Source organism: Strigops habroptila, chromosome 4 (assembly GCF_004027225.2).
Source record: "Strigops habroptila isolate Jane chromosome 4, bStrHab1.2.pri, whole genome shotgun sequence".
Lineage (NCBI taxonomy): Eukaryota > Metazoa > Chordata > Aves > Psittaciformes > Psittacidae > Strigops > Strigops habroptila.
Window position 1 is genome coordinate 74,506,125 of NC_046358.1, and position 27,309 is coordinate 74,533,433.

Sequence of the window (27,309 nt, forward strand, 5' to 3'; positions counted from 1 at the left end):
CCAACACTCTTGTCTGTCCTACAAGACATGCTAGCAACTCCACAAAGTTATACTTCTTCCAGCACTTTCATACAAAATGAAACACACACACACCCTCAAAAACCCAAACAGCAGTAATCCAAGCTAAGCTGACACGGCTTCGACAGGAGAAGGGGAGTGCACCACCTTGACTACCAGGAGCCTATATGATTTAGCATGTCTCTGTGGGGAATTACGATGAGAGTTTAACATTTTTCCCCCAGCGAAAGGTTGGTACACCTTCCATCCACTCCCTGGACAAATATTCAAACCATTTGGCTGCACTAAGAACAAGGACTGCAAAATCACATCCATCTCTTCCAGCCAGATATAGAGAAAAAGAACACGCCAAAACACTCCTGGAGGTGAGAGTTTCTGAGAAAACCAATAATTTAGTTACATTTTGTACGCAGAAAATTCTACCCCAATCTCCATTACCTTAGGATTTACTTAAAAAAGGCCTAGATTTTTGTTCCCAGCTGCGCACAGATGTAAAATCACTGGGGTTGAGGTTGGACTAGATGACCCTTAAAGGTCCCTTTCAACCCAAACTATGCTACGATTCTATGATAAAATTCATACACATGTTAAAAATGTGGCAACTTCTCAGTATGCCCAGAGAGACAATTTTAGGCACCACAGGAGAGTTAAGATAATCCTTATTTTTTAAAGTAAAATCTGGAAGCCTGAGACTAAGATGCTTTGAGTCTGTCTGTATCACAGTTCAGGGACCTAAACCTTTTATGGATGTTTTTCCAAGAGTATTAGTCATAGATCTGCATGAAAAATTGGGATCAGTGGAAGAACTCGGGTCTAAATCTAACTGGGGGAAGGAAAAACAAAAAACCCCAAAAAAAAACCAAAAAAGAAAGAAAATTAAGAGAAGTTCTACTTATGACAATTTTATAATTGTAATTAACTTAAGACCTACTTCAAAAGGAAACTACAGGCTGTAGCATAGAAAGCATAGTTATTAACCCTAAGCTTGTTAAAAAAGAGAAGGGATCTGGGTCCTCAGCTAGCAAGACTCTAAACAAAGTTTCAAAGAAAAAGACAAAAACAAAAAGTGTATAGAACAATATGCCCCAGTTATTTTATATGCTTAAAAAGCAACTGTTCCCTCACCTGAATATCTATTGTTCAGACCGAACCCGCCAACTAAACTTCTGTTTTGTGGAGCTCCATCACAGAGAATTTGATAGTAAGGCAATAAACACTGAGGGGATTATGTACAGCACATAATCATTTATGCCAGAAATTTGGAGAATCAATTCCCTGAGAACTAAATTGTCCTTCATCAGCAAACACAAGGGGAAATCTTTATAATGTTATACCCACTGCATAACAATCTTCTTTTTATTCTACCATCAAATTATTGTATATATCTTCAACTCTAAAATTACAGTTAAATGCCCTCCAAGTGGCAAGAAGTGATCTTTAAGTCAACTGCACCTATGAAACACACATTATTTAGACAATGAGCCTATTACCGTACGGTGCTGATACATTTTAATTTTGGTATGTTAGCTACAGGAAGTACTTCAAAGCAAACAAGCGGGGAAAAAAAAGATAATAATCATAAAAGAGCACTCTACTAGGAGACTTGCTTCTGACTTCACCTGACTAATAATCAGGAGGATCTGTACCCCTACTATTACATACATTTATCTGTAATCTCAGAACTGATTTTCTTTAAAATATTTGAAACTTTTTGCTCTCCACTTTTGTAGCTGTGGGACACAAATATTTTATTCTAAAGAAAATACCAGGTTTTATGACAAATTCTCTGTAATTATATTAATGTGACCTCTATCCAGTAAATACTTGTACAAGAAAAAACCCCCTGTCCTTCAGATCCATCTCCTGATGGATATCTTATAAGATACACCTCTCCACAGAGTTACTCTAATTTAACACAAGCATAACAGGAAAATTGGGTAGAAGATACTTAAATTCATACTTCCAATGTTCTAATTACATAGGCTTCCTCTGAGTCTTTGAAAGTACATTATTAGCATTTAAAGATTGAAATGTGTTAGTTTAATCATGATTTCTCTACTATTTGTTAGGTTATTGGTCTGGAATGTCATCTTTTCTACATAAAGTAACTCATCACACATGTTAATCTACAACACTAAACTTGTAAATAACTTATGTATTTAAACCAAAGCACAAATAGCATCAGAAGATATCCTGTACCACCATTACTTTGCAATCTCATTTACTTTCTAACACAATCCACTGTAACTGGGTTGGTGGGAAAGGGAGTTGTATAATTTGATGTTGTAAGGCTTCCAGGGTTTTTGATTGCTCCAGAAAACAAACAACAGCTTTACACAAAATTATTAACTACAAACTGATAAAATATCCTATCTGTACTTAATCATTACCCAAACCATAAGAAGATCCTTGATGCACATTTTCTTTTATTTTGAAAATACTGCACAAAGATTTGTAAACTCTAAAGGAGCATGCTTATCATCTAGCATTATTTTTATCTCTAGCTTTTCTTGATGTAAACAATCAACAAAATGCAAAAGCACTTGTGCTCAGAGTGCCTGACTCCTCACATTACACTGCCCTACTTTCCTGAACTCTTGCAGAGAAGAACAGATAAAACGCATACAAATTTACGCTCATACTCACTCAGCTGTTGTTCCTGTTCACTGCTTTAGCTTGGGAGAACCCAGATGAGGTCCTGATTCAGTGAAGCACTTCAGCACTCCATTCAACCCTAAACCAGGGTCTCAGAGTTCTTAACCACACTGGAAGTCACTGCACAAGTAAGCTGTCACTTCCAAGAAATATCATTGTAAAAAGTAAAAATTTCCACATTTAAAAGCATGCTTTTATTGTATCTTGGTGCTGTACTTGAAGATGTGCACTGGAGCAGAAGCAGTACTGACATTAGAAAGCTAGCTCCAGAACGTCTTTGGCTACAGACCACCAACCTGCCTCTTCAGATGGTGTTAGCCAATGTAGCTTCACTAGTGTCTGAGAAACTACAGGCAGTTTTACACTGGCTTAGAGTCAGAACATTTGAAGGTTAGTCTTGCAGTTTCCTCTTCCACTAGTGTTCAGAAAAGAGCAGGTTTGGCTCTATGTTCCACTTGCCAAGTCCACAATCAAGAGCAAACAAAACTCTTCAGATATCCTACTTTAACACTGACCCTCTCTATTCCAGTGTACAAAAGGAAATGGAATGCTCAGCTTCTGTTTCTGTGCTGCACATGTGTGAGGATCAGCCCACGCTCTTACTATGACTTTGTGAATGTAGCTAGAGAAGTTATGAAGGAGGTTGTGCGAGGGACAGCTCAGCCAGACTTCCTTACATCCTGTTCTTTTCAGGCTTAAAATGAGCAATACCTTCAGGTTTTAATATTTTATATTATAGTTCATATACACCAGGTAAGAAAATAGGGAAGATAACTGAAGTCACAGCATATTTCTTACACTTCCAAAGGGATTGTATATTTTAAAAATTATAAAAATATATTCTACATGCTATATAATCCAAAATATAATTCTAACCTTCCTAGTTTATCATTCTCTTCAGGGTGGTTGATTAACTGGCTTTCTTAAAAACCTTAACCATGTATTCAGCAAACAATTAGAAGTTAAATTCATTTAGTCTTCCTCAAGCTCCTTATTCGTTTCTTTTACCACTCTTGCCTACAATGCCTGCCTAAGGCTGTTGATCAGTTCTCTCTCAAGAAACAGCAACCTAAAAACAGCTCTCCTTACTAGCAACAGTGTTGCAAGAAGCTCAGTGAAATCACACCACATTTTTTGAGTTTTACACAGTATCAGCTTGCCAAGCCTACTAGCAGCACCAGAAATACTGGAATTGACTATTCAGCCCCAGGAAGCAAGTACTGCAGCAGTTTTAGCTCCCATACTATTCACCTTTCCAAACTTTGGGGCTACATTTTTCTTCTTAAACAAATAGAAGAATCATAGATCAGTTTGAGTCAGAAGGGTCCTTAAAGATCATCTAGTTCCAACCCCTGCCATGGGGCAGGGACACCTCACACTAGACCAGGTTGCTCCAAACCCAGTCCAGCCTGGCCTTGAACACTTCCAGTGATGAGGCAGCCACAGCTTCTCTGGGCAACTTGTTCCAGTGTCTCACCACCCTCATAATGAAGAATTTTTTCCTAAGATTTAATCTAATCACCCCTCTGTTAGCGTAAAGCCATTCCTCCTTGACCTGTCACTACCTGCCTTTGTAAAAAGTCCCTCTCCATATTTCTTGTTTCTTTAATCATTTTTTGAAGTGATTATTCAACTACAGTTGGTAGCATTCAGTTTCCACACACTTTTTTTCCCCCCCAAGTTCTGAATAAAGAAGAAAAATAGTGTGAACACATATAAATACACACACATGTACCTACATATAACTGCCTCTCATTTAAAACACCAGCAGAATTAGATGTAGATTTCTGGCTTGAATCTAAAGCCAGACATAGCTGTGATCAGGGCATCCCTGCTTCTTTCAATCACCAAAAATACTTCGAAACCCGGTGAAACAAGACGCAGGGGGATGAGGTAAAGCTTACTTCCAGAATATCTTTAAAATAGCTTTTTCACATGGAAGATTGTACAAGAAAAACCTAGCACAAAATTTCTCATACATCTGTAGAAATGAAGTACTGTATTTACCTGAGACAGAGTGCCCAGTAAAGCAGGGTTCCTGTGACACAGATTAATATACTGGGTCCATGCAAGCTAGCCAAGCCCTTACTCCATCTTTGTGAGAAAGCAGATAGATGCAAACATCAAAAATTGTTTAGAAACATTAAAATCTTCCAAAGAGAAAAACACTAAGCTTTGTAATGACGTTTTTGTCTTCTTTAAAGACAAAACATCTGAATCCACACTTAATTCTTGTTTTCATCTGATCGCCTTGAAATGACACCTACCTACCCTTCCATGTAGCCTGAAAGATCATTAGTCCAGGACACACGTGCAACCGCACTGCAACATGCGCAACTGCAAACAGCTTTACAGTTTTAACTTCGCTCATCACCAAAACATCAGATAATAAAAATCTCACACACACCATTACACTCTAACTACATCTATCCTCCAGGGCAAGAGAAGAAAATACTTAAGTTTAGATTTTTCTAACAATTTCTGCTGTTTTCACCCAAAGATCCATTCTGTTCCAAGCCCCTTCCTTTGTGTAACATCCAACTCCTGTTTTGCACAGAAAACAGAAATCTAAATGCTATTTTTGTACCCAAGAGGCTGACAAAACAATTTTTTTTTTATGACAGCAGGCAGCACAGAAGATCTGTGTTACACCCGATGCGTTGTAACTGAGGGGGTAAATTTCAGAAAGCTTCAAAGATAAAACTGCTACTGGGAAAACAACCACCTCTTATTGCTACCTGGTTATCTACCTCATTAAGGAAAAAAAAAAAAAGGGTTGTTACAGACAAATCCCAAATGAAAACCGAAATGAGATCCAGCATACCCAAAAGAAAATGGACGGTAACAGTGAAAATTTCAAGACCTACCCAGGAATTTTCTCTCATGCCTTTTACGAAGTCTAGCACTTTGATGCCTCAATCACATATGCCCTTTCTGCCACTACTGTAATACAAATAACATTTCCCTTCAGTTCCAAAACATATTTTCACTAATACAACAAAAGGAGAATGTACAGCACAGACACTGATATTAAATATTTAACTTTCTATCTTAACAACCTTTCTTTTTTGTGTGTTTCTTGCTTCTGCTTGAGGCTAAATAGTTAAGGCCAACTCATGAGGCAAAGCTAGTATCAGTCCTTATATATTATTCATTCATTTTAGATGTACCAATTCCACGTCTGTCTCTAAAGCCAGATATGTCACCTCATAATAAAGCTCTTTCAGATCAGAAATCTAGAATTCTTATCCTGTTAAGAAACCAAAACTTGCACATTTTAAGGGTTCAGCAGTACATATCATAAACTCTAAGTATAGAGGGACCTTCGATTTTAATGAGGTAAATGAGAAATGAATACATGATTAATTTTACACTCACTTTATAGAACAAGAACGATTTTCTGATAGCAGATTTAACATACTCAACCCTTCTAAGGAGTGCTTGTAATTCTTCTTAAAGAAAAAAATATGCTACTCAATTCCTTTGCTTCCAGCTGGTCACAGAGGAGAGAAACCACTGCTTGAGACACCTAGCTCAGCTCCCTGTCATACATAGTTACAACTGCAATAGATACTTGCAAATTACCACTTTCTTAAACAAGGCTCCTTTAGCTGCTCACATTTATCAGGAAAAAATAAATTGGTGACACTTTCAGAAAAGGCTGCTAGAGATTTACTGAAAACAATGCTGAAGGTCACTCCTAGCAATATTACCAGAAAACCTAGTTTTGCTCTTCAAGTATTACGAGCACTTCAACTTGGGTTCACCAGGATTGCCTTTCAAACCACTACCTGACGTTGACAGGCTGCCGCAGAATTGCCTGACAACTGAATTCCAAAGTTGTTGCTTCCATTGCATGGGACTACAAAAGAAACACTTCAAGTAATTTGAAAGTACACTCAAAAGAGAAACCTGAGCAAAATATTAATCTCTGTTCCCGCCCGTAGGGAAGTTCCCCTCTGTCAGCGTAGAAGCCTATGAAACTCCTTCCCCTCACCACACAAGGTTAAGATCTTTGTATAGTGAAGCTCTATGTTACAAGAACTGGCGTAAATATAATTCAAACATCTAGGCCTGAAGGAAAACCTTTTGTTCCATCTTGCCCAGAGACCTTTCATGCTATATAGTTACCTATCACTAAGCAAGGCAGAAGCCTTCCATCAGTAAAGATACGTTAAAAACTTATTCTGGCAAAGCACAAGTGTTGATTTAACTGCTTTTGTAGTCAACTTCCCCCCTCTAGAAGGTTCATAGGTAGGCTGACTACACTCCTTACCCAAACTGCCCACCCCCTGCCTAAGTGCATTTAAGAGATGTTATATTATGCTACAGAAACACGTATCATACATTGGTTCATCAGATTTTATGCAAAAATGACCATTCCTACACTCAAATGTGGACTCCTACACAGAAGTTTTATCCCTAAAGGAGAGGTTAGAAAAAAGAATGCTGTCAATACCTAACAACAGAAGTATCTAACAACAGAAAGGCTAAAGCAGCATATCAGTTTTAATGCAGTATAATATTGATTTGATTATCCAGAATAACTAATGAAACTGCGACAGTGACTTATAATGTCAGTATTACAGTGTTATTACACCTTCTGACAAAGAAAAGCATTTACTAACACACTTGACAGAACAACCTGTTTAACACAGTTATTTTTCCTGTAACAGTTTGCCTTTTTGCTTAAATAGTACTTATTTTGCTTTGCCAACTAAACATAGTAAGAGTTTAGTGCTTACACAGAGTACACTGGAATGTCAGGAGCTTATTTAATTGCTTTTGTAGCCAATTTCCCTGCCCCTCAAGGCTCATTAGCCAGTCATCTAATCATTCCATACAATAATGCACCCTCTGTGTTTCCTACTTGAGTTCAGGAATATATCTTCGTCTGTGTTTCCAACAGTGGTGTCCTTCAGCTGCAACCTTTCTGAGAGTTTTCTGACTGGCTGCCAATGTTACTATCTGTTCCACACGAAGGTGGATTTCCCCAACATCTATTACTTCTGTTCTACCGTATACTTAGCCATCTGGCAATAATGCAATACAAAAAGACTGCTGTTTCAGGTAAAATCTGTATGGGTTTGCTAGTAATGGGTTTTTGCACCTGTCCGCCTTGCCATTTTACAAAGATGCCAGAAATAAATAACAGAATACTACTACTGTACGCCCTTCCAACTACAGAGTCATACTTGCAGTTAGGATGAGGCTGAAGGAAGTAACAGAGATGAGAAGAAAAGGCAAGGTGATAACTTGTGGAATACCTATAAGCTCTGGAGTACCACCGAGCTACACATGAAGCTGTACCTGAATTTCATGAGTCAACACTGGGTCCAGTCCTGTTTAACATCTTCATCAAATCACAAAATCACGGACTGGTTTGGGTTGGAAGGGGCCTTACAGATCACCCAGTTCCAACCCCCCTGCTACAGGCAGGGACGCCTTCCACTAGAACAGGTTGCTCCAAGCCCTGGCCAAGCTGGTCTTGAACACTGCCAGGGATGGAGCAGCCACAGCCTCTCTCTGCAACCTGTGCAAGTATCTCACCACTGTAACAGTGAAAAAACTTTTTTCTAATATCTAATCTAGATCTCCCCTCTTTCTTTTAAAACCATTCCCCTTTTGTCCTATCACTACATGCCCTTGTAAAAAGTCCCTCTCCAGATTTCCTGTAGGCCCCCTTTAGGTATTAGAAGATTGTTATAAGGTCCCCCCTAAGCCTTCTCTTCTCCAGGCTGAGCAAGCCCAACTCTCTCAGCCTGTTTTCACAGGAGAGGGGCTCCAGCCCTTGGAGCATCTTCATGGCCTCCTCTGGACTTGCTCAAGCAGGCCCATATCCCTCTTGTGCTGTAGGCCCCAGAGCTGAACCCAGTACTGCAGGTGGGGTCTCATGAGAGCGGAGTAAAGGAGCAGAATCTCCTCCCTCGACCTGCTGGACACACTCCTTTTGATGCAGCCCAGGACACAGATGGTTTCTGGGCTGCGAGTGCACACTGCCTGGCCATGTAGAGCTTCAACCAAGTCCTTCTCCTCAGAGCTGCTTTCAATCCGTTCTCCTCCCAGACGGTGTTTGTGCTTACGATTGCCCTGACCCAGGTGCAGGACCCTGCACTTGCCTTTGTTGAACTTGATGAGGTTTGTGCTGGCTCACCTGTGTCAGGGGTCCCTCTGGATGGCATCCCTTTCCTCCAGCATTTCCACACAGCTTGGTGGTGTCAGCAAACTGCTGAGGGTGCACTCAATCCCATTGGCATGACATCTTCATTAATGACATCATAATGGGGTGTCCTGGGTTCAGCTGTAACAGATATTTTTCTCCTTCCTACTAGCTGGTGCAGTGCTGATTACAGAAAACTGGGAGGAGTTGCTCATACACCAGAGGGTTATGCTGCCATCCAGAGTGACCTCAACAGGCTGGAGAAATGGGCTGACAGAAGTGCGAAGTCCCACACCTGGGCAGGAACGGCTCTAGGCATCAGTATATGCTGGCAGCCAGCGGGCTGGAAAGCAGCTGTGCAGAAAAAGCCTTGGGGGTCTGGTGGACACCAGGTTGAACTGCCAGCAGTGTGCCCTTGCTGCAAAGAAGGCTCACTGTACCCTGGGCTGCATGAGAAGGAGTGGTGGCAGCAGGTCAAGTGAGGTGGTCCTTCTCATCTACTCAGCACCACAGAGTGCTGTATCCAGTTCTGGGCTACCCAGCAAAAGAGAGATATGGTGCTACTGGAAAGAGTCCAACAAAGGGCTACTAAGATGATGATGGTCCTAGAGTATCTCTCACACAAAGGAAGGCTGAAAGCTGGGACTGCTTAGGCTGGAGAAGGTTCATGGGAAATCTCATCAATGTGGGCAGCATGAAAAGATAATGGAGCCAGGCTCTTTTCAGTGGTGCCCAGTAACAGGACCTGGGCAGATGCACACGAACTGAAATACAGGAGGTTCCCTCTGAACATCAGGAAACACTTCCTCACTGTGAGGGTGACTGAGCACTGGCACAGGTTGCCCAGATTGTGGAGTTTAGGAGTGACCTTCAGCATTGTTTTCAGTAAACTTGGAGATACCAAAAAACCATCTGGACAGGGTCCAGAGCAACAAGCTCTAGATGGTCCTGCTTGGGCAGTGGGGTTGAACCAGACAACCTCCAGAGGTCCCAACCTACACCATTCTCCAATTCATTTCAAGCTATACTGTATGTTAACCCATACACCTTCCCCCCCCCCCAAAAAAAAAACCAACCCCAAAAAACCCCAACAAACCCAAACACACAAAACTAAACCATCAACAAGTAAAAATCATGCCCAGAGGAAAACTAATAATTTCATGACCAAAATAAACAGCAGACATTTGTAAACCAGTAAGGCAGCAGGCAAATTCTATTTTCAAAGTTGAGCTTCTATTCTGTTAGCCAGCTGACTGAGAACTCTTTGGAATCCAGTTTCTAAAGAAGCTGACAACATGTCACTAAATTAACGCAGCAGTAAATAAAAGCTTATGTATTTATTTTGTATTTAAAACATCAACAAATGTTTAGGTGGAATTACTATAAATATTCAATAGCTAAACACTGAAGAACAACTTCTGGTACTGTTTCCACAGAGACAGCTGCCCAGCTGACAACATACTGTCAAGAATACGTATTCTTCTTTTGGGGAAGGAAAGGAGAGAGAAATGATTTTTTTCCTGAGTATAATTTGAACAGAATCGGCGCTTGAAAATCATCCCATCACTAGCTACTGGGAGGAAGAAATCACCCATGTCATGCTCTGCAATCCACAGAGCACTGCAGATATTCCAGCTACTTCACTCTGCTCTTTACTGCTACACACAGAGAGCGCGACAAAACTCATTTAAGAGTTTAAACTAAATGTTGTGGAGGGGTGGTGGTGGTGGGATGTCATTCCACAGCAGAGCAGGAACAAGGATAACAGGACTACTGCGTGTAATCTACACGCAAACATAAAATTTCTGAGAAATATGATTTTGGATAAAAAATGGTGTAGAACTCACAATGGAAAAGTGGATGGTTGGAAGTGCTTTGGAATAATTATAACATAAAATGAAAAGCTTCTTGATGGATAATATTACTTAATTGAGTTGGAATAATTCTCTTGAGTTTCTATTTTTAAACCATGATAGTGTATTAATGAAACTTTCCAAGGAAAGTTCAACTACGAACAGGTGAAACAAATTGCTGCTAACACCTTTACTTCCCACTGAAAGTCACCATGAAAGCAGTACTAAATGGATGGCAATACCATAGGGAAGAAAATCGACAATTCAAATTTAAGCGTTATATTCAGTCTGTAAGACTGTAACTCACACAGCATAACACAAACTTAACTGGTTTAGAAGCCAAAAATCCAGATCCCAAACAGTTTATTGCAAAATTTCAAATTACTTTTTCTCCACATATGAAGTGTAAAAAAACCAAAAAAACCAGTCTTTTAACTGTCCCCTAAAGATATTTTTGTCTATTTTTTGCTCCAATACCATGAAGAAATACATCAAATCTTGTTTCAGATCCTACAGGTTACCCTCAAATGGAAGAAGCAGATATTTTGAATATCCAACTTACCCCATCTGGTGCTCATACTACCTGCTGCAGCTCACTAAATGCAAATCTGACATCCTGAGCACTGTGCAAACCAGACTATCACTTCCTGCCAGACCCTAAGGACACTCTGGCTTGTTCCCAGTTTAGCAACCTATCTGCTCAGCAATGCAAAACACTGCTTTTCACCAATACACATTTTAGTTCTAGGTCAGTTTGCTGACTTTCAAAGCTTTACATAATGGATCTCAATTCCTCCCCTCAACATAAGTCAGACCCCACATCCCCCAGATCAATTTCACTGCAGTGGCTGCTTGCTGGCTAAACTCAGTCCCAGGAAAGCTTATGCAAAACTGAACCCTCACAGAAGTGGCTGTCAGAAAAAATAGTAACAACTAAGTATCCTGTGAGAGCTAAATGTAAAACCACTACTTTGTCCTTCCGTACCCAATCATTTGTAAAAACAGGTAAATATCATCTACAGATGAAACAACAGAATAAGATCATTCTTCTGCTTTTCACCATAGGAAGGCAATGCAGCCCCAAACTGCAGTAATGACATCCATATAACTGCACAATTAACTTGTTTTAATTAAGCAAGTTACTATCCATTTTAATAGTATCTTTATATATGCCACAGAATAATGCATTTCTTGTAATTTCTGAAACAGTCACAACCCTGATGAAACATATTCTAAATAAAAGAGCCATATAATCTTCTTCATAACTTCTATCCAATAGATCAGAATTATGTTACTAAAATATTCAAGTCTTTCCTCTCTCACGCTGCTTTCACTGCTATTAAAGAGTAAATCATTCTAATTCCAAAAGCAGCTAAAAATTCCTCTGTATTTTTTCCACATTTACGTATTATATATATTAATATAAAGAGAACATGCCTAACAATTTGGGCAAAATAGGTCCATCTCAGGATGGACCTTTACATTTGGGCAACTGAGCATATTCTGTCATTGATCCAATTAACCTCCAATCTGCTGAACCAGAAATAGCCAGGCCTTCAAATAGGGTACCCTGTATGATGCCTCCAAGGAATTACTTGAGTGGAATGCAGTAGGTTTGTTGTCTGCATTTTTCTGACATGAATAAACATCGGTCTTAGAGTCCCAGCTCCAGAAGATTTGTTTCCAACTTGCTAGACAAGATCACTGTCCTTGCAGCACCCACTACAACAGGGTTCCACAGGCCCAATCTTAAACCTGTTCTTCTCTTAAATGGAATCTCTCCATAGACACTCATCGACCTGTACACATTAGCCTTACAACATTCTTCTTACCTGGGAAATCAAGACTTCTTTCCTCTCTGCCCCCCCCCTCTTTTTTTTAAATGAGGACTCAGCATCAAAAATTAAATCAATGAGAGAAATATACTGAATACAGTGAAGAGCCTAATGCAGAAAACTTATAAAACACTCAACAACACTGCTGAAACCCTGAAAAATCAGGATTTGCCAATAGCTATGTGAGAAATATTCTATCTCCCACTACAATACCTTGAATAGGAGAAAACTATATGCGACTTGTGCTGCCCATTTTTCTTTTAAGCTGCAGATGCTTACAGACAACCCTGTAGGTGTTCAGCTATTCAAAATTAAAACCCACATTAAAAACAGTGCCTCATTTGCAGCTAGACTGGATACACCTCAGACCTGTTCATTCTACTGAAGAACACAAAGCATGGCCGAGCAGGTCTTTCAGCATAACACAGCACAGAAATGATCACCAGATAAAAAAAATGTTATTTTCTTCTATACTCTGTTGCTTGCTAGCAGGGTGTCCTCAATAGAAGTCTGCCCTTACCTTAAAAACAAAATAAAACACTTCGACATCTCCTGTTACAGCCTCCATTCCATCTGCATGTCCAAATGTAACTCAACAATATAAGAAGAAAGATGTTATCTTTAACTGTTTAGAAATGGGAGCAGAAGGCAGAGGAAAAATGTGAATTTGCATTCTAGGAGGCAGCAAACAGCCCTGGCCACAACTATGGGAACTCTAACAGCAACGTTTCTTCCAAACCATTTGGCACTTCAAACAAAGCTTACAGGTATCTGTAAGGTACCTCAAATCTACTTTCCCAAAGACACACAGAATCATAGAATAGTTAGGGTTGGAAAGGACCTCAAGATCATCTAGTTCCAACTCCCCTGCCATGGGCAGGGATTCCTCACCCTAAACCACATCCCTCAAGACTCTGTCCAACCTGGCCTTCAACACTGTCAGGGATGGAGCATTTACCACTTCTCTGGACAGCCTGTTCCAGTGCCTCACCATCCTCACAGTGAAGAACTTCTTCCTTTTATCTAACCTGAACTTCCCCTGTTTAAGTTTGAAGCCATTACCTCTTGTCCTATCACTACAATCCCAAATGAAGAGTCCCTCTCCAGCATCCTCATAGGCCCCCTTCAGACACTGGAAGGCTGCTACGAGATCTCCATGCAGCTTCTCTTCTTCGGGCTGAACAGCCCCAAACTTCTCAGCCTGACTTCACACAGGAGGTGCTCCAGCCCTCTTATCATCCTCATGGCCCTCCTCTGGACTTGCTCCAACAGCCCCAGAGACAGAAGTACCCAAGCCCCCCAGCCCCCACCTCTCTGTCCTCCTCCGGTTTACCCTGAGGCTGATTCCTCCATCGCTACCAAGGCCCTAAAGCGCAATACTTTCTTTCCGCCATTATCAGTAGATAAGAACAGTTACAGCAGGACAGGTAACAAAAACACAGGTCTTACTGAGAGACGGTGGAGCCGGCGTCAGAGCCAGGCGCTGCGGCGGGGCTGTGTGAGGGGATGGGGGACTACCCCCTGCCGGCTCCTACCGGTTCCGGCCGCCCCGCTCCAGGCCACAGCTGAGCCCCCCAGCCGGGCTGTGGCAGCTCGGGGAGAACCCGCTGATGAAAGGACAAAATGCCCGCAACTGTGAGGAGAGTGTGTGAGAACCAGCCCGAGAGCAGGAGGGGGCAGAGATTCGCCGGCAACCCCAGGGAAGCCATGACGGAGCAGGGGGAGAGTGTGAGGAGAAAGGAGCGGCAGAGAGGAGCTGCCACGGGCTGACCACAGCCCCCTCTCCCCATCTTCCTGCACCACTCGGGAAGGAGGTGGAAGCATTAGGACAGAAGGAGTGAAGTTAATTCTTAAAAGGAAGGGGAGGTGGAGAGGAAGAAGCAGTGTTTTATTTTATTTTATTTCTCACAATCCAACTCTATTTTAATTGGCAATAAATTAAAAAACTCCATTTTGCCCGTGAGGACATGGGTAAGTTATCTCCCCATCTTTACCTCAACCTTCATAGGCACCTAGCCACTAGCCACAGTCAAACCACCACACACGGTGATTGACACCTTTAAGCCACCAGCCAGTCACTCCAGTGCCATAAAGCTGGTTTGTTTTGGTGCTAAAAATCATCAACAATGTTTCAAAGGAATAGTCTGAAAGGAAAGATTGTGTTTTAGACAGCTGTACTTCTCCAAATAACCTCAGTCAGATTGCTGACCCTCAAACCAGTCTCTGTGCAAGAGCACCAGAGAAACAGTCGCATTGGTGTATGTTCCAACATGGGAAATAAAAGGACTAGCTACAGATCTGGTAAGGCATTTATATTACTAGTGATACTTACTTCACCTGTTCTCTATTCTTATGTCAAGAGACTCGTGGTTTTGATGTCTTTTTTCAACTAACAGTTAACCCTGTCAGACTCTTCTACCTTGTAGCTATTCCATGTGCTTTAGGCAAGCAATGCAGGCATGAGGAATATGGGTATTGCAACGTATGTCAAGAACTCCCCGTGATGTGCAGTTCACAGGGATGGTGAGTCGTACCACTTTGTCATCACACAGTCTTGACACCTCCCGTATGACAGAGTGGAGTGAAACTACTTCTCTAAATTATTTTTCTAATTTTCAGTTTGGGGTCTTCTCTTCAGGAATTCTATGAATTATATTTGGAACTAGTAAAAGCACATCATCACAGGACAAATGTTCACCTCCTTCACTTGAAGGAGGTGATCCTGCTCCCTGAAGGAGGTGATCCAGCAGAAATTGCTGTTTCCATGGTCAGAAAAATTGTATTGGACATGGAAAATCTGGGGGACAGGGAGGAAGTTACCTTTTAAGAGAGAGAATCTAGGGTTTCATGCAGGTTTGGGTGAGATCGTGAGAGATTCATATAAAGTCCAGTTGGTTGCTTCCCCATTCCCAGTGCAATTGGGAGATGCTGTCACAGCACCAAACAGTAAAGGAACAAAAGGGAAAAGCACAGAGGTGACAATACACCTGGAGTCCTGAAAGCCTTAGTAAAGGAAGTTGTCAGGAATTAAGAAGGGTAAGTCACTGCCAAATTAAAAATATCTTTAACTGAAATTTTTTTGCTGAATGTTGTTATTAAAACTCAACTGCAATCACAAGTTTTACTACAAGAATATCTTATAATCCCTGTGCTATTCTGATGACTCCATAATATTCCCGCATACATGAAATCATGTAGTTTAGAGAGAACAGATTAAGGAACTCTCTAGACTTTCATTACAAAGCTATGTCCCAAATCACCTTATATGGAAAATTATATCATAGATTTTACAATCCATAACTCGTCACACTTTCAGCATCCATTTCTGATGATAGTGCAGCAGGGCTGCTTCTGCCAGGGAACTAGAAGTATGCCATCTGTGAATGTTTCCTGTGGAGCTATCAATTCTGTCTTCCTACGACACATCACCTTTACAACACCTCATTTTACTCCCATGAGGAGGATTGCATTTTTCATTTCTTTCAGGAAGAGAAATGTACATTGAGATGCATTCTGCGTGTGGTTTCTTTCAGTCTGTTCACCAATTACCATATTAGAGGACTATTTCTCCATAAGTTACCTGTCCATTTTCATGAAAGCAATTGCCACTCACTGCACTGCACTTCCACTGTATTGTCTTTTTGACATTCTGCCTGGGAAGCCTCCTAATGAGCAGTCAAAAAGAGACACCCTGCTTTGGGAAAGTTTTTCATACTGTTCTTACAGGAAAACTCCCAAGCTGGATGTATTATATTGCAGCAGAGATCTGAGTACACAAGTAAACCCTATCTCTGTGTTTGTATCAATAAACAATCTACTGACACATCTATTTCTAGAAATGTTTTGGGAATGAGTTGGGAAAAAACCTCAAACAAATTGCAATTAAAAGAAAAAAAAGTTTAAATGTATTTGAGGGCATGTGTTAGACAGAACCCTTGGTTTTTTTCAAGGGTGCGGAACACATCACGACAAATCTCTTTCTGGGTAGTTTCATAGGCTTTTATGAAGCTATCAAAGTCAAAATTAACAAAGTTGATGCCATTAGAGCTATCGCATATTGCAGAAAATTTGAAGTTGTATTTATTTTTGTACTAAAGTTGACCAACCCATCTAGACTTGTATATGCTTCCAACAAGCTTCAAATGTTCTATAGTTCATTTTAGAGTTCAGATTTATTTAAAATAATTAGTTTTGAGAAATCAAAATTAATGTCAAGATTTATTGTATTACTTCTTCACTATCTTGACAGCAAGATCACATTTTCAGACATTTATGTATGAAGTACATGGACAAAATGAACAACCAAGTCGTTCATCTGCTCTCAACTAACGTATGTCAACATACAGATTGAATGAGCAAGCTTTGAAAGCCACATGTAAATGCTCACATTTGGTATTTTAATCCATATGTCTATATTATCACAAGAAAACCAGCTTCCTTCATTTAACCATTGTAAAGCCTAAATCTTCATAAATAAAACTTCTGTATGCAATAAAACAGAAGCTGTAGTAAAAGTCCTTCGGGTTGACCATGAATTTCAGTGAAATAAATACAGTTTTTTAGAACTGTTGTTAAGTATGGTACAGCATGATGGAGATTCCACCCATTTTTGCTGAGAATCTGAGTTTCAGGAGTCCAAGGTGCAATAGCACTGCCAGCTACACATGGAAATTAATTACATATATATTTTGCAGCTTTTCAAAAGGCATACTCAGGAGAAAATTAGTAGGAGTCAACTATCAGAAAGTGCTTACATTGCCATGGAAGAAAATATGTCAAAACAATAAATGATACTGCTTATTTTTCTTTGTTCAGTGGTAGAAAAATAATTTTTGCCTTTTATTTTCACTACAAAGAGAGAAGATAAATTCTCAAACATTACACAAGCAGACTCTCAAACATCTACATTTTTCTTTTTTCTTTTTTTTTTTAGATTTTCTTTTATCCCTACCCTAAAATAAAAAGAGAACTATAATTTTCTAACTCTTTCCATTCAGCTCCAGGCAAGCAAGCCAAACCCTGAATTAAAATACATCAGTATATCATGCAAAAAGTTGCTTAGAACTGATTTAACTTGATATTTAACAGGATTTGGGGTGTTTATCAGTATCTCTAGAAAAAGTATAAGGGCAAATACAATACAACCACCCTTTGAAAATAAAAATGTCTCATTTCCAGAACTACAACCTCAGTAATACTGTATCGGTTTAGTTTTTTTACTTCAGAGGTAAGTATCTTTCTTACCTGTTTTGCCTGCCTTGATTCTCAGCTGCATGATCTGAAAATCCCACAAACATTCTGAGATGAGAAGCAGCAAGGAATCAGTCACAACAAATAGGTCTTGCATGTAAAACAAACTCTTTTTGTTTTAAAAAACGGTTGAAGAAAGAGAAAACTTTAAATAAATTTATGCTTGGAAATGTAACTAAAAAGCCTCAAGTGACAGCTACAGTATTTTATGACTGTGAATTTACGAAAAAAAACCCCACTCTAGGCCAAAATGTAAGGGAGCTATTTACATTACCTCCCTAACAGAAGCTTAAGTAAATGGCCTTTTGTTTTCTGACAGGATTCTTACCACTTCTTCCAACGCCTACTGTATTGGGGCACCCTGTGCTCCAGGCAACCGACGCTGAAAATCATGGGGTTTACCCTTCTGGTGGTGGTGGTGATGGCTAAGATGGACAGAGGTCGAAACCAAGACTGAAGTATTTAAGTTACATGTTAGGAAAAGTAGAGGTATCTTCTTTTAGGTGCAGAATATCCCTCCTTAAAGAGACAACACTGACAAACACAGGGAGAAAAACAAAAACAAAACCTTCAATGGAGCTTTAATACCACCTCTAGGCTACCCGTGTAACAGTCTCAGGCACAGACTCACTCTGGATTACGTGTCAGTAGGCTGCAAACTTCCTTCATGAGGACTACAGGTTCCGTCTGTTCATCCATACCTTATTAAAGCACCACGTGACCACCATCCTAAAAGTGCAACCTAGCAACTTTCTATGATGTTTAAGTCATCCTTTTAAAAACTGAGGTCAGCTTAATATGGTGAGTACTCCAGACTATGAATTCTATATCCTTTCCCACTATATGGCATCATGTTGCACTTTCAGAGAAGGGAAAGGCTTCTCCACAATGTCACAATGCTATTGATTTTTGAAATACAAAGAAGAAACAGCTCATCTCTTTTTGATTACAACATATAAATGGTGACAAAATAATCTCCCAATTACAGAGACAGATTTGATTAAACACATCAGAGTTCAAACACACTAGCTACGCAAACAGAAAGAAGTGTGCCAGCATTTTCCAAATGCCTCAGAATATATGAAGGAAATCTATATACAAAATGTTCTACAAAGAAAAACCAAAAAGTTCTACTAGAAATGAAGGTGCCATGCTATCAGTAATACATCCCCATTCAGCAAAGTATTTTAAACTGTTCTTTAAGCAGACTGATGAACAGTTACGTACAGTGAAAGCTAGTGTGTGCACAGACATCGTGCTAGCCCAAGTCTAGAAAACAGGTAAAAAAAAAAATCCTTTTTCAGTAAAATATTTGAATTAAACACCTGCATTAAGAGAGTGTTACAACCCTTGCTACTTCCTCCTACACGATTTAAGGAAAGTTATTGTTTAAAAACAAAAGGGCTATCTGACAAGAACATACTGACATCTGCTGGCATTCTATAAATGCATTTCTCTAAAGATTAGGATTTAATGCCCTCAACATTTTCTTCTTATCTAATGGGGCTACATAACAAAACAACATTGTCTATATGTGAATATGACAAATTAAAGTATTCTATGCTTCCCAATGTTAAAGTGTGCATGAGATTTTGTAGCTAAACAGTCTTCACAAACATTATTCACTTTCATATTTGATTTCAAAAGTATCACAGGAAATTATTTTTGCCTAATTTGTATAAAAATACTCAGTTATAGGGCAGACAATTTACATTCAAATAATTATTTCCCTAATTTTCTTGCCAACAAAAGACTAGTATTTCCAATTTACTATCCAAAGATTTAACTACACCTGTCACTCAGGCAAAGCTCATAATAGTACCTATTGTTTCACAGTAATGGTTAGCAAATTAAAAGAACAGATTTAATTTGTATTAGCACCATAGCAAAAGGATACATGTAAAGATAACACACCAATCGTCTAGCAAACCGTATACTGAAAGTGGTACCTAAATACGCTGGAGAAGATCCATTCTCTCTTATCATTCCACGCAATCTACACAGGTATTTTGATAACCAGGTTATAGTCCAGAAGACTGAACAGCTTTCAAAACTACAGCATGTGGAAGTCACAAATTGTAGTTAATGCATGTAGCTCCTAAAGCAGCTCTAACTTGGCATCATTGTGAATATGGAATAGTCTGTAAATCTTCATACACTTCTAAATTTATTATTTGAAAAGCATGTGATATATTCATTTAATGTTTGCTGTCAGAATCACAGCTTAACATTTCCTCCCTCGTGTATGCTGTAACACAAAGTTATGGTTGATGATTTAAACGCAAAATAGAAGGAATTAAAAATTGTAGCTCATAGTGTCACCAACTCAGATGTATTGCACATACGTACTGAGACATAAATTTAGTATTAGTAACAATGATGTGAATCCTTAAATATGAACAATTGCCAGGCTGTGCTTAGTGGAAAGCAAAACACCTTCCTTAAATTTTTGCATTTCCAAATCAACTGTCAGCTGCGAGGTCAATTCTTTTACTCAGTTCATTAGCTATATACATTTACTAGATCTGAAAGGATAAATGCAAACACCAAATTCACCTTTCTACTTCATTATCTGTGTCTATTTTTACTGTATGCACTTGTGTATTTTACTCTATGCACTAACCAGCATCTGTATTTCGTAGGTCAGACATACTAGAAGTGACAGTAGTTTTTAAACACAAAAAAATACAGAGCTGTCTTCCTTACAAAAGTTTAACTAAAAACCTTACAGCCCATTAGAAAATCAGATCAATATGTGGTTCTGACAAGAGGAAGGAGAAGCAGTACCGGTTTGCCTGGCTCACATTTTTATGTCTCAGCCATAAAGCAGTAGTTCACGTAGCCCTCCACTCAGGGGAAGAAGACAATGTACACCAACCTGTTAGGCAAAACAAACAGCACAGTGCAGTGTAAAATCAAGAGCTCACTGACAGCTTCCCAAGAGCTCACCAGGGAACACAGCTGACTGCCACGAACACACAGAGGCACAACCACAGAGCCGTAAGCGTTTATGCACCACACACAGCATCAGCACAAGGGCAAGTAATTCATAAGCAATTTCACAAGAATCCAACTACTCACATACTCCGCAGGAAACGCCATCCAGTTCACATGTTTAGCTATCATAAGAAATACACAGTTCATCTCGTGACACCAGCCATGCTTCTCTTGTCGCCAGTCTGTCCATCTTTCATAGATGTGCGTGCTTTCACAGTCCTAACATGGGGCATTTCTTACTCTTTTCAGCACTCTGCCAGGAAGGACCACCCATACAGAAGTGTCAAGCTGCAAGAGTACTGTGTTATAACATGCATTTGGAATTCCCTTTCAATTCCTCATTTGAGACAGTTTTTATTAAATTATTTACACTTTTTATATATTAAACATCAGCAGAGCAAATTCTTAAAATGGAAAAAAAGGGGAATATGTTATTACCCTAAAATCTTCCTACTCTTTAAAATGTCATTCCAGATTCTTAAAATCCTTTCACTGGAGTGAGAGAAAAAGCACATCCTTTGGAGATCCTCAAAGCCAGTCTTTGACTATGGGATCACCAGTTTCCCCCATTCTCAGCACACTACCACCACAGTCACTGCACAAGTGTTAGGCCCAAGACATTAATGAAAATAAAAGGAAAAATCAGACCAGCTTGCCCCGTAGCAACTCAGAGGACTCTAAGCACAGTGATCCTCAATGGTCCAAGCTCCACTATGAGCTGCTCTCATGTACTGGCAAAACTAACACAGGAGGTAACAAGAGGAGCCCACATGATAGAAGATTAAAAGACACCAACAGTGTTGTTCTTTCCTGTTATGACCAGTATTCTTTCCTATTGATTTAAATGAGAGAAGGTCCATAACTCTTTGGACTTACTTCGGAGACCTTCCAAGAAGATGAAACTTGAGAACAAACTATATGCATTTTAAATAGCAAAATGAACAGCAAATGCTGTATGAGGTGTTAGTACAATGTAATGCAGCAACTCATTTCTTATGGCAATGTGGAACAGACATGGGCTAAGGATGTGCTTAAAAGACAACAACACTAAGATCTTCTAATATTAGAGGTGCAGTGCTTCATTTAAACACATTTACAGGAATAAAGAAACCAAATTATTGCCTAAAATTTACCTCAGCTGATAAAGGTGCATCCACTAAAAGAGCATTCCTGTATAGGCAAAGTTAACTCTTACATAGCAAAGCACAAAGAACTGCAGGTGCTGAATAGTTTGATTCTGGCAAACGAAAGTCAGAAATAAGTAGAAAGGAAGAGTTCATCACCTAGTTCACTTGCTCTCAATTTCTACCTTACCTGCATGTATTCTAATTTTCTTGTGAACAGTATGATCATATACCATGAAAATTCGTAACAAAACTATTCCAAGGACAACAACAATATTTTTTTCACTTCAATTTGTATTTTAAACAACTCCTAAGAAACCGAAAGGTATTCTCACTTGAAAAAAAGTTAATAAATACATAAAATTTTCCACATTAGAAATGAAGTGTCCAATCTTTCTGTTTCTTGTACAATCAGTGGCAAAATATTTAACACTTCAGCAGGTAAAACATTTTTATTATTGTAAAATGTACTATTCCCTAGAATATACATACCTTAGAAATTTGGATTCACATTTTAGTCTACTACTTTCTAACAGCGCAAATATGGAAAGGAAAAATACTAAGTTATCTTTAACTTCACAGGAAACTTCCTTATTTTCCTTTATTTTGCCTGTTGCTAAGCTTTAACACAGAAAAGCATTATACTGACTTTTAGTTATATTTATTAAGAATTGCATCTGTTTTAAGATGTTTATAAAGCAACATTGATATTATTCATGCGCTATTATTATTTTATTCAACAACACAAAAAACACCAAACACAACAATAAAAAACCCCACAACAAAACCCCAGAACACCACAATGTCAGGCACGCAATGTCAGTCAGAGATCAATTGCACCGCGTTTCAGGACACAGACTGATGAATTCATCAGAATTCGAACTCTGTGGTCATCACTGTAAAATAAATTTGCTATTCAAGCCCAGATAATAGTGCTGATGGGAAAGAAGGCGCTGGTACCTGCATTACCATTAACTGTTGAGAGACTTGATTTTTACCTGTATTATTGGTACTACCGCTAATTACAGAAAAAATGGCTGAAGAGCAGCCAAGGAGACAAGAGTACTCTACAACTTTCCTCCAAAAGCCACATTTTCTAGAGTAAGCCTGAAATACAACCATGCACACTTCCTACCAGTGCAACCCACTGTCTGCCAAGCAGCACATTGAAAACTTCAACCTCTGGCATCAGAAACACAAGCCAGAGATTTAAGACATTTTGAGGAAGAGACACGGAACATTTGGTACCATATGCACCACATTGGTACTCTGTGTGTGCACGTTTGTGTGCATGTGCACAACTATAGTAACGTATGATGTTACCAACATATCCCAGCAACACTCATCAGCAACGTGCTGATGTCCCTTCTAAAAGAAGGATTTTGCCATATGTTAAACTGCCTGTTTAGTGATCCTTTCTCCTTTACTCCCCACTGTAAAAGTACTGATAAAGCCTAAAACCAGCAAGTTCCTCTAAGTCAAGCAATTGGACATGGTGAATAACTGTGCTGGTTTTGGCTGGGAGAGTTAATTTTCTTCCCAGTAGTTGGTAAGGGGCTGTGTTTTGGATTTGTGCTGGAACAGTGCTGATAACGCTGGGATGTTTTAGTTATCACTGAGCAGCGCTTACACAGTCAAGGCCTCTTCTGCTCACCCTACCAGTGAGGAGGTTGGGGTGCAACAGGAAGTAGAAGGTGATGCAGATAGGACAGCTGACCCCAACTGACCCAAGGGATATCCCATGCCATATGGTGTCATGGTCAGCATGCGAAGCTGAGGGAAGAAGAAGGAAGGGGTCACATTCAGAGTGATGGTGTCTGTCTTCCCACGTCACCATGACGCATGACTGGCGATGGCTGAACACTTTCCTGCCCTTGTGTGTGTGGCTTTTGCTTTAGATATTAAACTGCCTATGTCTCAACCTAAGAGTTTTCTCACTTTTATCTTTCAATTCTGTCCCCCATCCCCCTAGGAGGGAGGGAGCAGCTCTGTGGGGCTGAGTTGCCGGCTGGGGACAATAATATGATTATTTGCTGGTACAGGCCTCCCCCTGCAATTTCTGTCACAGGCAAACTGAGAAAATTAAACTATGAAAAAGACTGTGAGCAAACAACGTCCAAAGCATTCTGAATCCTTGTGTGCTCAGAACAAAAGCGCTTTCACACTTCAGTGTTATTACAATGCCTCATGCAAACCTTCCTTTCCTATCTCTTCGATAAATAGCAAGTTTAGCAGAACTAGACAGCTGCAATACTAGCAAAAATAAAACTGTTAATTGCTACTTATACCTCAGTAGTTCCAGAACCAACAGAGAAGAACACATAGGAAGATCACGACTGGCAAATGCCATACTTGGGAAACACACATACAACAAGGGCTACCAGGAGATATCTGCACTCCCCTTTTTTTTTTTTTTGCAATTTTTTCTTTTCAAAATGGAAATAATTCTACTAGATACAAATGGAGACCATAATATCTGGCTAGTGCAACACTCATGATGGTTTTTAGAAGATGGGGGGGAAAACCCTTCAACTGAGCAAGAAAGGCTTCCCTGCTTTTGATGGTAGTCAACAAAACTGACACAGATCCACAGCATCAGCATAACTGAACTTAATAAAAGAGCTCTTGGCATAAAAATATAAGACTTAGCAGTGCAAAAGCAAAGATTATCTGATTTTTAAAGAAACTGGAACAATACTACAGCTTCTTGTAACAAAAAAGATGGACACCTCTCATTATAACAAGAGATTTTTATGACTCGCTTATGTCTAATTATTTAAATATTTGGCTTTATTTTAATGTATTATTTTATTATCTTGTCCTTTATTATCTATTATTGCTGTTACATGCTTTGTATAAAATTTGTACGGAAACTGTATCTTTCTAAATTTGATCACTAATTGTTTCTGTTTAAAAACTGTTTTAAATTACTTCTTTTCTTTAACAAGAGGGTTTTACCTGGTAATCAGAGATGGTACCATCACCTCACCATCCCTTTCAGCTGTCTCCAAGAGACCCCTACAGACCTGCAGAACTACTTAGATCCCAGTACCAGAAGTTTATTGTGATAAACAGTTGGATACACTATAGCAAAAAAGCACCTTCATATATTTAATATAATAAAATATTTAGGTTCCTACATAGAGAAGTTTGCACATACTCAAACCCAGCAACACCCAATTCCTTTTTAAAATGCACTCACGTTCAAACAAACATACATATCTTAAGAAAGCTGGCTCTCCGGCTACAGCGAAACAGCAGCTTGAATCGATTCAAAGGCAAGAATACAACCACAAGGACTGAGACACTGCAAAAAGGGAAAACCTCAGGCTAACTGCTTTAAAAAGAAAAAGGAAGTAAAAGGAAAACAAGTAAGAAGTGTTACCACCAAGAGTTGATTATGTACTCTGCTGCAGTGAAATGGCAATTGCTGTAAACAAAACTATGCTCAAAGTGATTAAAAGGTTCCAGGTACTTGCTTGCATCATTCTGCCCATTTGAACCAGTATGTCCCAACACACACAGATTAATCAGGTTGCTTACTGGATATGACAGTTCCCAGAATGAGGATGAAAAATCATACCAGCACCAAAGCCTACCAATTTGAAGGCATTTTATAGTGGGAGGAATAAATGATGGCTTCAGTATCAAAGAACATAAAATTTTAGAATAATGCTTATACAGTGCAAGAGGATCTACTCTTGTGTATTGTACTCCAGAGTGCTCTGTGCATTAGGCTACCAGGGAAGCCCCTCACCTGGTCCACCTGACAACTGGGCTGTATGGTTATTTTTCTCAGAGTGGTGTAAGATCCTCAATAACTTAAACAGGGAAGATTCAGATTGGATATAGGGAAGAAATTCTTTACTGTGAGAGTGGTGAGGCACTGGCACACATTGCCCAGAGAAGCTGTGGCTGCCCCATCCCTGGCAATGTTCAAGGCCAGGTTGAACAGGGCTTGGAGCAACCTGGTCTAGTGTGAGGTGTCCCTGCCCGTGGCAGAGGGGTTGGAACCAGCTGAGCTTAAGGTCCTTTCCAACCCTAACTATTCTATGATTTTATAATCAGTTACAGCCAGAGACTTGGTGTTGAATCAAAATGAAAGCAACACTGAAAAACAGAAACAATGAAAGAGAAACTCAAATAAATCAAAAACTCATGGGTACGTATCAGTGATTAGAAAACAGTAACAATGAAGTAATCTGCTTTTAAGTTGAGGATGTTCACAATGAAGCAAGTGTGCAAAACAAGCAACATGGACAATTTTGGTATTTGGCAAGAGTTCAATACTTGTAATGACCAGGGGAAACTCAATCGGTCTCCTGTGGAGTCAGCTGCAGACTAACATACAATCACGATGGCAACAGAGAAGAGGTCATCATGAAGTGAAGGAGCCATTTGGAGAGTGTCCTAAATTAAGGAGTGGGAAAGGGAGGTCTAATATCCTGGAATGATCAGGAGGCTATCTAGATCCATTAATCTTCCTCCTGGGTCACTCTGTGTGCCTCAATTCAAACTGCACTCTGGGACTTCCTTAGCATTTATATTGTCACAGGCTTAAAATGGATATCACCATGTGGTAGACAACATTTTAGGTAGTTCATCTTTGATGTTGAAGGAAAGGACATTTAAGTAACAACTCACATACACAGTGGACTGTCTGCTGTGGAGTGAGGGTTTGGTTTTGTTTTGGGGTTAGAAAACTGTAGAGTTTCACTGTAATAGTAGATAATATTTCATCAAATTATTTCCTGTGACACTGATCACTGACAACCACCCAGTAGCATGAAACTGATGCTTCAGTATCTTCTCCTACCAAAGCAGCAAGACTGTAAGCTCTGTGGACAAGGACTGCATAGACTATGCTGCATCCCAGGGGAAAGTGTTACAGAATTACATAAATTTGAAGACAGAAGATAATATTCTGAACCCAGGGATTAAGACTATATTCTTTATTTTCATATAGGGACTGTTTACAGGACCTTCATTTGCTCAACGAAGTATCTGCATAATATTGTACAATCCTTAATTTAGGAAAAAATCCTAACTGTGAGAAAAGTGGATGTTTTTGCCAGGGCAGACAAAGATCCCAATATTGGCTCTGACAAAGACTATCAAGGCTTTTTCCTGGATCGGTGCCATTCAACGTTGTATAATTTCCCCCTTCCTAAACTATCAAATGTCAATCTTCTACAACACATTGTACAGGGAAAAAAAAAAAAAAAAAAAGGGCAGACATCTAAGACCTATTTAACAAAATAACAAATTTAAAAGACACAAGCAGAAGCTCAGGAACTGGCTATCCAGAGGAAGAGTAACTCCTATTCATCAGCCAAACTACTTTTGTGGAAGACAACTACTTTTATATAATGAACAAACATACAAAAGATACGTCTTTTTCAAGACAACAAGAAAAT

At 39.5% G+C, this 27,309-nt stretch overlaps 1 protein-coding gene across 28 annotated transcripts in view; it reads right to left on the reverse strand.

Moving 5' to 3' along the window:
- The window catches only part of RBFOX1 (RNA binding fox-1 homolog 1), a 1,252,174-nt gene that overhangs the window by 844,986 nt on the left and 379,879 nt on the right, over positions 1-27,309 (reverse strand). The window contains exon 1 of one of the 28 annotated variants that reach the window (XM_030482287.1): positions 20,853-20,869. The exons of the other annotated variants lie outside the window; for them this stretch is intronic. Within the exon in view, the coding sequence (XP_030338147.1) occupies positions 20,853-20,854 (2 nt within the window). The 5' untranslated portion in view covers positions 20,855-20,869. Of the gene's footprint in view, positions 1-20,852; positions 20,870-27,309 lie in introns of those variants that run through there. 28 annotated transcript variants of the gene reach the window in all.